Source organism: Epinephelus moara, chromosome 18 (assembly GCF_006386435.1).
Source record: "Epinephelus moara isolate mb chromosome 18, YSFRI_EMoa_1.0, whole genome shotgun sequence".
Lineage (NCBI taxonomy): Eukaryota > Metazoa > Chordata > Actinopteri > Perciformes > Serranidae > Epinephelus > Epinephelus moara.
Window position 1 is genome coordinate 9,221,499 of NC_065523.1, and position 13,355 is coordinate 9,234,853.

Below are 13,355 nucleotides of genomic sequence, written 5' to 3' on the forward strand. Positions count from 1 at the left end.
TGTCCGTATGGCCCACTGCCACATTCAAGCATGAAGCCAACTAGGGCTGCAATTGATTATTTTCATTGTCAAGCAATGTGACGATCACTTTCTCAATTGATCAATTAATCGTCTGGTCTATAGAATTTCAGAAAATAGTAAATAACGTACATAATGTGTAATGAATTGCTTGTTTTGTCAAACCACAGTCAATAACCTAAAGATATTAAAGCAGCTATATTTTTTAAGGGATAATCAAAAATGGTTGCCAGTTAATTTTCTGTTGATCAGTCAACCAACTGACAGATCTTGCAGCCCAACATATGAAGTTATTACTGCTGATACAGCAACATGTGTCATGTGACTTGCTGTTTATGGAGGTCATGTGACCTGCGGAGCGGCAGTTCGGTCAGATCCAACATGGCGGCGGTGCAGAGTTGTCATTACTGAGGTGTCCTGAAGTAAATATTGAGTTTTATTTAAATGTCATTCAAGACACGGTGTTCACGGGAGGACTTTTTATTGTAAACCACCAGTATGGGTTCTGCATAGCATTCACAGCTCTGTGTGAGTGAGAAAGTACCTGGAGCGGCGGCAGAAAGAAGAAAGAAGCGTCAGCCCTGACTCATCCTCCCAGGTAAACAACACAAACAACAGGCGAACAGCCGCTTGACTGTTTACAGCAACTGGCTTAACACTAGTTAGCTGCACTGTGAACCTTCATGTGGACATGAAAATTAACCCTTTTTTTCTGCTCGTAAAGGCTCATAAAACCGAAGTAAAGGTTTGATAAACTCAGAGCCGTACAGAGCCCTTGTCTGGACAACCTCACTCCGGACTCCATTCAAAAACTGCGATTTTCTTATTACATCACATTCAGCTTTTATCGACGTATTTTCTATCATTACATCACATTCAGCTTTTATCGACGTATTTTCTATCATTACATCACATTCAGCTTGCTTTTATCGACGTATTTTCTATCATTACATCACATTCAGCTTTTATCGACGTATTTTCCATCATTCTTCGAAGAAGTTTCACATGACATCGATGTGGCTAATAAGCACTGTTGGATATGTGTAAACGAAAAATTGAGATACATGTCACACCTAAAACTCTTAAAAGTTAGGTGTGGTTTGTTGGAAGGTTGGGCATATAAAACTTAGAGAGTCCTGAATGGAGTCTGGCATGGCATCCCTCTGCCCAATTTTGCCTAAGTTGCATTTGTGGCCAAGCGAGGTGCTTAAAACTGGCACATTTCTGTGGGAGTCTGGTGTGCTGTTTTCTGCGTGCATTTCTTTTGAAATACACTTTTGGTGGATTATATTTCGTCTGCCGAGTTCATCAGAGGGTCTGTTAAATATCTTGCGTCATATCACAATAGATACACAGTGACGTTTGGTTGTTAAGAGGTACAACACTACCAGCAATATGAATTGAGTTTGGAGTACTGTGCTCTCTGTGCTAGTTTAATTCATTTTGAATCATCTAATATATCAGCCGAATTTATCATAAGACCCCATAAAATGTCCCAAACAATTTCTCAGTTGTCACAAAGTGACGTTTCTTTCGTTGCAAAGCCAGATACATAAAACTAACAAAATTGTGAATGTAGCCTGAGGTGCTATTCTGTCTGTGGTAGTCATATTTCTTTTTGATTTACCTAACATATCTGCCGATTCATCAGAAGACCCATTTAAATGCCCCATGTTGCATCTCAGGGATCAAAACATAATGTTAGGTTTGTTAACAAAGCGAGGTACATAAACCTGGCAGGAGTGGAGTTTGGAGTAGTGTCCTACACCTGGGTTAGCTGATGGTAGTTTTATCAGTTACATCTTATTATTTACATGTGTACACTGTGTAACAAGTTAAATGTCAGTCTGGGACAGCAGTAGTGTGGATTAGTGAGGCTCACATCTTGTACTCATAGCTCTTTGATAAATGAGATGTGTTTGCAAATGAGGCAAAGGTCAACACAACTGGTTGGCCACTCTTTACATGCAGTGCACTCCTACAGTGTCGCTGTCTGTCCCTGTTTTGTTTTTTTAATCTATTAATTTTTTAATTGAGTAATTTTTTTTGTGAGTCACATGGAAACATCAGAACAAGTGACCAACAAATACAAGGGACCAGCATGAAAACAAACAACAGGGGAACTGTCCTTTTTAAGTAGTCATTGGCCAAGTCCAAGAAGAATAGAGCAATAATATAATCATGTCATGACAAGCTTTTCAGGACGTATATTGCTATTACTTATAGGTTAAAATCTTTACAGCGCTCTTAAATGTGTCTGATTGTAAGGGATGGACATTAATTTAGTTTTTTTAAATAATTATTACAACATCGATACAGGGCCAGCAATGATTGATTTGTGACTAATATAAACCAATTGATTGATTATTTGGTCAATAAAATGTCACAAAACAGTGACAAATAGTAGAGTCCATCACAGTGATGTCATCAGATGTGTTGTTTTGTCTGACCAGTAGTCCAAAACCCAAATATGTGCAGTTTAGTATCATAGAAAACAAAGACAGCCATCAAATCTTTAAAGAACTGGAACAACAGAATCCTTCATGTTTTTGCTTTAAAAATGACTTGAACAAATCAATGATCTTAACTAGTGCTGCTGATTTAATTTTCTTTAAACGAATTATTCCAGTTGTCGCAACAGAAGTAACAAATGCACAGTAGTATAACCAAGTGTTAATTTGAGGTGTAACTTTGAAAAACAACGCAAACATGAAACAAATATGACTTTAAAGGGAAATGGCAAATGGGCAATGGTGCAATAACTTCCACATATAAGTGACCTATAAATATTCTCTACTTTATATAGTATTTAAGAAATGAAATTATTACATGCTGAACAAGAAAAAAATAACCAGCAACAATTCTGATTATTTTTTAATTCATTTATATTGTCTATCAAGGCAAAAATATCAAACATTCTGTGGCCGCAGTTTTTCCAAAGTGATGATTTTCTGTTCATTTATGTCATTTTAAACGGAATAATTTTGGAGTTTTGTTTCCACTGATGTTTCCACATCATTTGCAGATGTCACTTTGGGCATTTTTCACAATTTTCTATGTCTTACTGACCAAATGATTAATCGAGAAAATCGTTGCCAGATTTTCTTGTTTGTTGCAGCTGTGCGTTGTTTCATATGTCTTGCACAGGAAACATGTCAGATCCAGTTCACAGTGAGCTGCTATACAGAGTAAGAACAAGACCGCATAAACTAAATCATTGTCAGCTGATGAAGTCAGGATATCAGCTACTTTCTCCACAACAGAAGCATCCTCGGTTACACACACAGCGTCTGAGAGGAAAATGAAATGTAGGCTACATTTTATCAATGCTTTAAAGAACAACCAGGAGGGAGTGTGCTGTTATTGTGCGTGCTGAATTTGTAACTATGCAAATATCTCCAACAGGAAAACTAATGTGTGTGTTTACTGTAGATAAGGTCTGAGAATTTTTCTGCACGAGGATGCACTAATTGTTGACCACATCAGCATGTCTTAGTCATGAGTTCCTCGACAGAAATGATTGTTCCATGTTGGAAGGATCACATGACTGTAGTTTCATTATGTCATGTCACACTGGCTTCTCCTTTCTCTGCCTCTTCCTCTTCTTCAGCTCAGGATCTTCAGCTCAGTGCAGCTTCATAGCAGCAACAGAAGCTTTTATGTTTTTCTCTTTCAGACAGTGAAGTTGTTTTTAAGGCCACCTGCATCAGTTTTGTCTCAAATAATACACAGAATCTTATATTTACTCAAGTTCTGTCATTTTTAACCAGTTAGCTTAATTTAGCTTAGCTTAGCACAAAGACTGAATATAGGGGGGGAACAGCTAGCCTGGCTGTTGTTAAAGCTGCCCGTAAATGAGCAGAAACTCCAGGAAGTCTCTTTGAGTGTTTGTAACACCGATATCACAGAGTCTAAATCTGTTACTGCTGCCAGAGGAGTTTACATCAAGTGTTCAGCCATATTTTCATCTTATCTAATGTTCTTAAGCTCAAGTACTTTACTTAAATATAAATCACCCACAAAAGGACATATTCATGCCCTGTTACCTTCAGTATGTGAAGAAATCTTAGTTTTTCTCGCATGCCTCCATGGATAATAGCAAACGTATTGACTTATTGATTGGTCGGGGACCATGTTTAACAGCATAACTATAATAAAACATCCGTTTACAAACTCTCACACAACTCGTGCAGTATAATCCAAGTCTCATCTGTCCAGTCATATGTTTGGTACTTCCCAAACACATGCATTTTTACTAAAAAAAAATACACCGTACATTCTTAACTAAACCAAAAGTGAAACTTCTCTTTGCTCTCTTCAAAGCCAGACTCTAATACTAAGGTTTTTTAGTCAAAATGCATGTGTTTGGGAAGTACTGAGCATACATCTGGATAAATGAGACTTGGATTATACTGTTTCTGTTAAACGTGGTCCCCAATCATTTATAAATCATTATGTTTGTAGTTTTTCGTGGAGGCATGCAAGAAAAACAAAGTTTTCTTCTCAAATTTGAGGTAACTCAACATGATAAACTGTTTTACAAATGGTTAATTTTGTGGCTGGAGCATTCCTTCAAGAATAGTTTTGAGGTACTTGTACTTCACTTCAGTATTTCCACTTAATGCAGCTTTATACTTTGACTCCACCACATTTATCTGACAGCCGCAGTTACTTTGAAATGTGATCATTGTATTACATATGCTTGTTATAGATGAAACAAACATTAGAGCTCTACCACTACAACATGCAGATGCTACTTAGATGGTAGTGAAACAGAATAGTAATGATATGAATAATGAATATATAAGAGTATTTGTACAATGTGGTTATGATACTGGAGTAAAAGTTGAGTACTTCCCCCACTACTGGATATAGTATCTCTGTCTGAGGAAGTAATAATGAACTTTAAGGGAACGGTCTGTCTCTGTTGATAAGCTTTAAATGTACTTTTATTTAATACTGCAAGACAATACACCACGAACAGTTCCACTTTTAAAGGCACTGTTTTATGATTGGCATCCCATTTTAATTTTCATGCAAGTATCTTGCATGACCTACTGCTTCAGTTGTACAGTAAGGCTGCACTGGAACCAGATCAAACTGTGGGAAACAGGATTTTCCAGTGTAGCTGCTGCCACTGTTTAGACTGCTACTTCAGGTCGAACATTTCATCACACCATACAAGTCATTGTTGTTCTGTGTTGTACTTTTGAAATCATTTATAGTTGTCGTGAACAATTTCAATCCTCGTCTTTGATGATATGATTTTTTTAAAAACCTGTTTGAGCCTACCTATTGCCCTAAAGGTTTATAGATTGTCTACATGACTCAGTGTTTCACTTTTTTCCCGTTTCTAGTTTTTCATTTGTTGTAATAGCACACACTAAGTTTCTGTCTTTATGTTGATAAAGGTTGGTGAGCTATAAAGATTCGAGAGCCAATGATGGAGTCTATAAAACTCTTGACTGACTTGCAGGTGCATGGAGAAGGAAAAATGTCTGAAGAGGTCAAAACTCCAGCAACACTCGTAAAGTAAGAGCAACTTCATTGTGAGACCAGAGCGTATAAATGAGATGGGGAAGTGTTGCTGGAGTTTTTACCGTGTCAGATTTGTAAAACAACCGTGTACAAGGTTCTGTTTATAAATCTCTTTAATCACTCCTTTTCTTATCAATACCTCCATCACTTTCATCACTCTGAAGATCTGTCAGTGAAAAGAATGGCACAGGAACAGTGTGATTTTACTGGTTGTGTTACATCAGTGAGGTTCAGTCATACGTGTCCAATATGCACTGATGTGGTTATGTATTGTACAGCTGCAGCATCATTGATCTGAATCACTGTCAGTCAGCATTATTATTAGTAATATAAAGGGAATAAATGTGTGTCCGTTAATATTTTAGAGATAGCTTTATAGAAAGTGGTAACCCAGAAACAAATTGTGTTTTAATATTAAATATTTTTCTGTCACCACCATATGATCCCATCCTCAGATCTCTCTAGAAAACCATGTGGTTTTTTTTTATTAGATAATAGACAGGAAATAAATTTGCAGCTACAATGGATAAATCATTTCAGTAATTTCTTTAAGCTAGTACGCCAATACTTTCCTTGTTTCAGCTTCTTAAATGTGAAGATTCACTGTTTTTCTTTGTGACAGATGAATCAAAACAAGATGTTGGTTTTGTCCTCGATGTTTTTCACTATTTTCTGACATTTATGCACTAAACAGTAAACGGGAAAAATAAAAAGCAGCGTAGTCCATGATAAAGTTAATTTCTAGCTGTAGTTATGTGGAGGTGTACTTATGTTATATGTGTGTCTGATATGTTGTATTTGATAAATATATTGTGCAATAAACCAATAAAACCAAATGAATGACACATTTATGGACTGTCTGTCAACATTTCACTAAATAATAATTATGATGAACTAATCATCTTCATTGATCTCCCTCCTCAGCGGCAACCATGTCTCTGGGCGAGCCCACGTCGGATTCTGCGCCATTCTTCTCCGATGACAGCGAGGCGGAGGGTCCAGAGGAGCAGGGCGGGGCTGCGGCTCAGCGGCCCCAGGAGGAGCCGGCCAGCGGGGTGTCTAGCGTCCGAGCGGTGCTGACCGTCTTCATCCTCTGCTACATCAACCTGCTCAACTACATGGACAGGTTCACTGTGGCAGGTACAGTACACCTCCTGCTGCACCGTCACAGCCAATCAAAGGATTGTACCCTGATCACTGGTTTCCTGAAATATTAGTAAATATTAGAGATGTTTATTCCAGCAGACAATATAAGATGTTTTTATGCAATAAGATCTTTAGGCAAGACTGATTTAAGAAGCTATATTTAACAGAAAATGTTTTATCTTAGAGTCATCTCCTAATAATTTACTGGAGAGAAGAAAAAAAATAATAAGTGATGATATAAAGAAAGAAGCAAGAAATTTCCGTGAGAGTAACGCTAAATTTAAACCTCCAAAAATATTAACTAATCATTCATTTACTATTAAAAACTTAATTATTCTAAAATGTTAAATGGTGGGCTTGCCTTTGGACATACTGGACTTTAACAATTTCGGCCAATAACTGTGCACCAACTAAAGACTGGAAATTAATTTTAACAATGACTATATTTTCCATATACGTTGTACCAAATACTTGGAAGTAAAACGTTTTTTTTAGGAAAGTTGGAATTTATTCATAAATTTTCCAGAAATTGGGAGCCTGGTAAAATAAAAGCCATTTTATTGGACCAATAAGCAGAATAAACAGACTCATTTGAATATGCAATAAATTATACTTGATAGAAGTTTAAATGTTTTTGTTCAACAGGTGAAAAGATTTGTCTTTAAATGCTCCGTCATTCAAGGGTTAGATGCTTAAAGTTATGACGGCGGCACTAATAATTATTTTTGTCAGCGATTTATCACAGTTTCTTTAGTTTAAGCTGACACTTTTAGATGTTTTGTTTTGTCTGACCAAACAATATTTAGTTTACTGAAACAAAATACACATTTTTTGTTAAATATGACAACAAATCGATCTTTAAAATGATTAGTTGTTTTACTGTTGCGTGAGAAGAAAAATAAAACCACTGTGTTGACTCCACCAGGTGTTCTCCCCGACATCGAGCAGTATTTTGGGATTAATGATGAGAAGTCGGGCTTGCTCCAAACAGGTAAGAAGTCAATGAAAACAATCCTAAAAGGTGTTTAAGATCCATCACATCACTGAAACACCATGCAGAAATGACCTCAGGTCCACACTGTAAAGATTATATGTTGTTGTATATCATAAAACAACTTCTTTAAATCAGTGACAGGATGTCGACAAAAGAGCATTAATATTTATGCCTCTGCACAGGTGATAGCCGTGGCCTGAAGCATTATGTTTTCAAGTTGTCTGTTCGTCCATACGTACGTACATACATATGGACAGACGGACAGACAGACGTCCTATTCTTGTGACCATGACATCTCAAGAATGCCTTGTGGGAATGTCCACGTGGAACCAAGGATGAACTGATTAGACTTTGATGGTCAAAGGTCAAGTGTCACTGTGACCTTGCATCCATTTCCTTTCCTTGTTCCATTTCATGAACGGGAATTTCCTCAAATTTGACAGAAACATCCACTTGTGCTCAAGAATTAATTGTATGAATTTAGTGGTTGAAGGTCATAGGTCAAGGTCACTGTGACCTCACAAAACATGTATTGGGCCATAACTCAAGAATTCATACAGTAATTATGACAAAATTCAACACAAATGTCTAACAGGATAAAATAATGAAGTGATGACATTTTATATCCAAAAGGTCAAAGCTCAACTTCACTGTGATGTCACAATGTTCTACAAAAGCATTATACTTAACTCAGCCTCATATCTCAAAAACAGAAGAGGAGACATTTGGTCAGATACTGAATTGGTGACACTAATCTTGGGTGTCCACTTTGAAACAGTGCTGATTGTACAGATCTTCTGTGCTGCTGGGGGGAAGATGTGTGTGTGAAGCACCACCAAGTGGTAATGCTAGATGTTTCTGAGACTGTAAGTGAGTTTAACACATGATTTTACCATCTCTATAATAAGTAACAATACAAAATTTGCTCTAAATACCAGTGGTGAGCAAGTATTTACATCCTTTACTTCAGTAAAAGTGCTGATACCAAACTGTAAAAGTACTCTGTGACAAGTAAAAGTCCTGCATTGAAAATGGAACTTCAGTAAAAGCATGTAAGTATGATCAGGAAAATGTACCTAAAGTATTAAAAGTTAAAAAAAAATAAAATTAAATTAAAAAAATCCCCTGTGACTGGATGTTGATGAATCCACTTATTGGTTCAGTTGTACTTGTATAAACTGTCTGGGTTTTGTGTGTAACATCTTAATTTGTAAAATAACNCTAAAGTATTAAAAGTTAAAAAAAAAATAAAATAAAATAAAAAAAATCCCCTGTGACTGGATGTTGATGAATCCACTTATTGGTTCAGCTGTACTTGTATAAACTGTCTGGGTTTTGTGTGTAACATCTTAATTTGTAAAATAACTGGACTGTCAGATAAATGTGGTACAGTAAATATTTGATATTTATAATATTTCCCTCTTAGATGGAGTAGATTAGAAGTGAAAAGTACTTGTACTTAACTTCAGTACAGTGATTGAGTAAATGTACTCAGTTACTTTCATTCCTGAGAGTGCTCGCCTTTTTGTTTCCTTCCAGTTTTTATCTGCAGTTACATGTTCTTGGCTCCGGTCTTCGGATACCTGGGCGACAGGTACAACAGGAAGATCATCATGAGTGTTGGCATCACATTCTGGTCTTTGGTGACTCTTGCCAGCTCCTACACCCCCAAAGAAGTAAGTTCTTCTTCTTCTTGATTTCCTCCTGCATGATGACATAAATACTGAACCACATTGATGGCAAAACAGTTTTTGCTTTAATTTGATTGTTGAAATCCTCCTCCCTTTCTTCCCATTTTGCAGCATTTCTGGGCCCTGCTGCTGACCCGAGGCCTGGTTGGAGTCGGCGAGGCCAGTTACTCGACCATCGCTCCCACCATCATTGCTGACCTCTACGTGAAGGGAAAGAGGACAAATATGCTCTCCATTTTTTATTTCGCCATCCCTGTCGGCAGGTGGGTTTAATACACAGGACATCCTTTGGGTCTGACAGATTTATTTATTTTATATTGTCCTCTGTGGAGTCTGGAGGGTGCTGATGGAAGGATTATAGCCCTTTGAAAACTCTTAACTTTTGTTTTTGTTATTCCTTTTCCATATTGTGATTGCTCTGATTTAACTAACCTGTCTCCATCATCTAAGAAAGGAGGAGCTGAAGAGCTTTCAGTGCGTTTTGGCCTGTTATTGTGAGACTCCATTTTAAAATAAAAACTGCTGACTTCAACATATAAAGACGGAAGAAGGAAATGAAATAATTAATTTTGAAAATTAAATTACTTATCATTGCATTATTATTGCATTAAATGCAGTTTTAATTTCATAATTCAAGCAAACGTTTTTTAGATGTTAAAAGTCTGGTGACACACTTCAGGATCCACATGTTTGTAGCTTATAAATGCTGCTGAGGGTCAGACAGCCATTGTTAAATTATGTTAAATTATTCCTGTTAACATTATTTTGCCTGCCTTCTGTTAACTTTGGTAGCTCCTCACTAAAGTAAAATTGACGTACAATCAAAGAGCGTAAATGTGCATTTGAACACGATTTATCTTTTTATTTATTAATGTCAAACATTAACTGTTCCATCTGACCTTCTTGTCGATATCTTTTCTTCCTGTCAGTGGTCTCGGATACATCGTGGGGTCACAAGTCAGTAACTTAGCGAAGGACTGGCACTGGGCTCTGCGGGTAAGTCTGACAGTTTTTATTATGCCTCCGTGCTGGCGACACCTGTGGCCAGAGACGTGTTTTCAGGTTGTCCGTCCCATTCTCAAGAATGGCTGACAGACATGGATGTAAACTGTAACTATAACTTGACTGGTTTTTGGAGGCATACAACCATGAGGTGGTAATTCTAGTTTTTCCTGATGTAAACTGACATGCTGGTGTTGTTGTTTGTGCCCAGGTTGTGTTCTACCTGTACGCTCCTCTCACATTGTCCCCCGTCCTCAGGTGACTCCAGGGTTGGGACTGATTGCGGTGCTGCTGCTGCTGTTCGTGGTCCAGGAGCCTAAAAGAGGAGCCGTTGAAGCTCGGCCAGAGCATCACCTGCACCAGACCAGCTGGCTGACTGACCTGAAGGCCTTGAGCAAGAAGTAGGTTCAATATCACACACTTCTGCTATCATTCATTTGATCAACTTTAAATTTGGTAAAAAAAAAAATTGCGCCAATAGAATACAAAATCATGTATGTGGGTGCTGCAGCATTAGTGCATCTTGTGGCCTCATTGTAGTTTTAAAACTTATTTAGAAGTATTAGGGTCTTATTATTTTAGTGGCAGCTTGGAGGCTACAGGGTACGTACATAGTGACATAATATGCCTACATCAGCTTCCACATGAGATGTGTACATAATTAAAGTTATATATACAGTTTAGTGTGATAGATTGATACACATACAAAACTTCAATGACAATGTACTCATAAATGAACCTGAGCATCCTGCATTTATTCTTCCTTTCATATAAACTGTGCTCAGTCTTTGATTATAAGTTACTGCTCTTTTCCTCTCAGTTTTTATAGTGGAATTAACACCCAGCTAAACCAAGAGCAGTCTGATCCAATAAATCATGAAGGTTATGATGTTCAGTTTGTGTTGACGCTGTTTCACAGAGGGGTTGATTCAACAGTGTGATCATTATGCCTCTACGCCGGCAATAGCCATAGCCAGAGGCTGTTTTCGGGCTGTTCATCTGTACATCTGTCCGTACGTATGTCCCATTCTTGTGAACGCAATATTTCAAGAGCGCCTTGAGGGAATTTCTTCAAATTTGGCACAAATTTTCACTTGGACTCAAAGGTCAAGGTTACAATGACCTTGTCTGTCTCCTTCTTGTGAATGTGATATCTTAAGAATACCTTGAGGGAATACCTTGATGTCAGGAGCAGAAGGGGAGACGTTTAAACAGACACTGAATTGGTGACGCTAATCTTGGGTGTCCACTTTGTAACTGTGCTGATTGTATAGATCTTCTGTGTGAAGCATCCATGTTTTCATAGACATCGATGTAAACTGTAAGAGAAACTTGACTGGTGCGTAGAGGCATGCAACCGCGGGGCAGTAATTGTAGTTTTTAAGGATGTAATTTGTGGTGCAGCTGAACTGAGAGGTGTCTGTATCAGTGAGTCTAAACACCTCCGCCTGTTTCACCAAATTCATAACCTGAGATCTTTTCATCTTCTTGCTTATTTTGACGCATTTCACGAATCGGAACAATACTTGTGTGCTAGCATGCAAGAGGATTTTTGTAAAGCGTGACGCTGCCTTCGTTTGCAATCTGCAGCGCTTTGCACATTTCTTCTGTGAAATGGTGCTTTGTGGCTCTTTCTGTAAGCCATCCTGTCATGTCTGAGTCACCGTGGAACATCTGCATCACGGAAACCTACATTTGACTGACAGAAAGTCATTTAACAGATACACAGAACAACAATGTGACGTGTTTTATGTCTGAAAAGATCTTCAGATTAATGAACTAACTTTACATAATATATAAAACATCCTGTCAGAAACAGTCAAGTCTCATATGATTTTTGTTTTCATGCATGTTGCAGCACTAAAATGTTTATGCTTTGTGTTTGTTGATGGAGTTTAGCCGCATAATGACCTAAGATTGTCTCACAGTTTGAGTTGTTCACCTTCTGATCCGTCTCTGTTTCCTCTGCAGCTACAGCTTTGTGTTGTCCACCTTCGGCTTCACAGCAGTGGCGTTTGTCACCGGCTCTCTGGCTCTTTGGGCTCCTACATTCCTCTTCAGAGCGGCCGTCTTCAACGGAGAGAGATCTCCCTGTGTGGAGGGAAACTGTGCCTCCTCCGACAGGTAACATGCTGTTACCCCCTGGAACAGTTGCACCTTGTCATTGTGTTTTCACATAGATCTCTGCTGGAGAGGAACAGATTTGTGTGGGGATTTGACAGAAGGAGCAGCACCCTGACGCTGTATTTCTCTTCTGACAGTTTGATTTTTGGGACCATCACCGTCGTCACAGGTGTGCTAGGCGTGGCCAGTGGCGTGCAGGTCAGTCGGCATCTCAGGACGAGGACCCCCAGAGCTGACCCGCTGGTGTGCGCCGCCGGTCTGCTCCTCTCCGCACCTTTCCTCTACCTGGCCATCGTCTTCGCTCAGGCCAGCACCATCGCCACATACGTGAGTCCTCCTCAAGTCTTATTTTCACCATGTGCAGTAAATAGATCATGTAGGAGATGGTCTATGGTCTTTACACACATGCTTAGTTACTTTCTGCCACTGATAATCATGATGTCTGTCCCCTCAGGTCTTCATCTTCCTCGGAGAGACCTTCCTGTCCATGAACTGGGCCATCGTGGCCGATATTCTGCTGGTGAGAACTTGTCTCCTTTTTTCGCTAGAGTTTGTTCGCTCTGTTGACCTACAACCAGTGCTTAATTTGTAAAATTAGAAGTAGGGGAATACTTTGGGCCTCTGAGAGGGCAGTGTTCCCCCACTCCCAAAAGTGGGGGAACACTTTTTTAAGCGGCACCCGAGCCGCCTCACTGCGCGACTCCGAATGGAATGGTTGTGACATCTAGTGTTGTCACGGTGTCAAAATTGGGACCCACGGTACGATACCAGTGAAAGTAGTATCAGGATACCACAGCAAAAATGAGGCAGATGTGCCTTTTGTCATTTATAAAAAGATAAAT

The 13,355-nt window shown here is 38.6% G+C and overlaps 1 protein-coding gene across 1 annotated transcript in view; it reads left to right on the forward strand.

Annotated features, from left to right (window-relative positions):
• Positions 1 to 383: 383 nt before the first annotated feature.
• Positions 384 to 13,355, forward strand: part of spns1 (SPNS lysolipid transporter 1, lysophospholipid) — a 17,018-nt gene continuing 4,046 nt past the window's right edge. The window contains exons 1-10 of the mRNA XM_050069472.1: positions 384 to 616; positions 6,481 to 6,696; positions 7,628 to 7,693; positions 9,236 to 9,372; positions 9,499 to 9,650; positions 10,317 to 10,383; positions 10,648 to 10,790; positions 12,361 to 12,513; positions 12,651 to 12,840; positions 12,968 to 13,033. Coding sequence (XP_049925429.1) covers positions 6,489 to 6,696; positions 7,628 to 7,693; positions 9,236 to 9,372; positions 9,499 to 9,650; positions 10,317 to 10,383; positions 10,648 to 10,790; positions 12,361 to 12,513; positions 12,651 to 12,840; positions 12,968 to 13,033 — 1,182 coding nt within the window. The 5' untranslated portion in view covers positions 384 to 616; positions 6,481 to 6,488. The remainder of the gene's footprint in view (positions 617 to 6,480; positions 6,697 to 7,627; positions 7,694 to 9,235; positions 9,373 to 9,498; positions 9,651 to 10,316; positions 10,384 to 10,647; positions 10,791 to 12,360; positions 12,514 to 12,650; positions 12,841 to 12,967; positions 13,034 to 13,355) is intronic.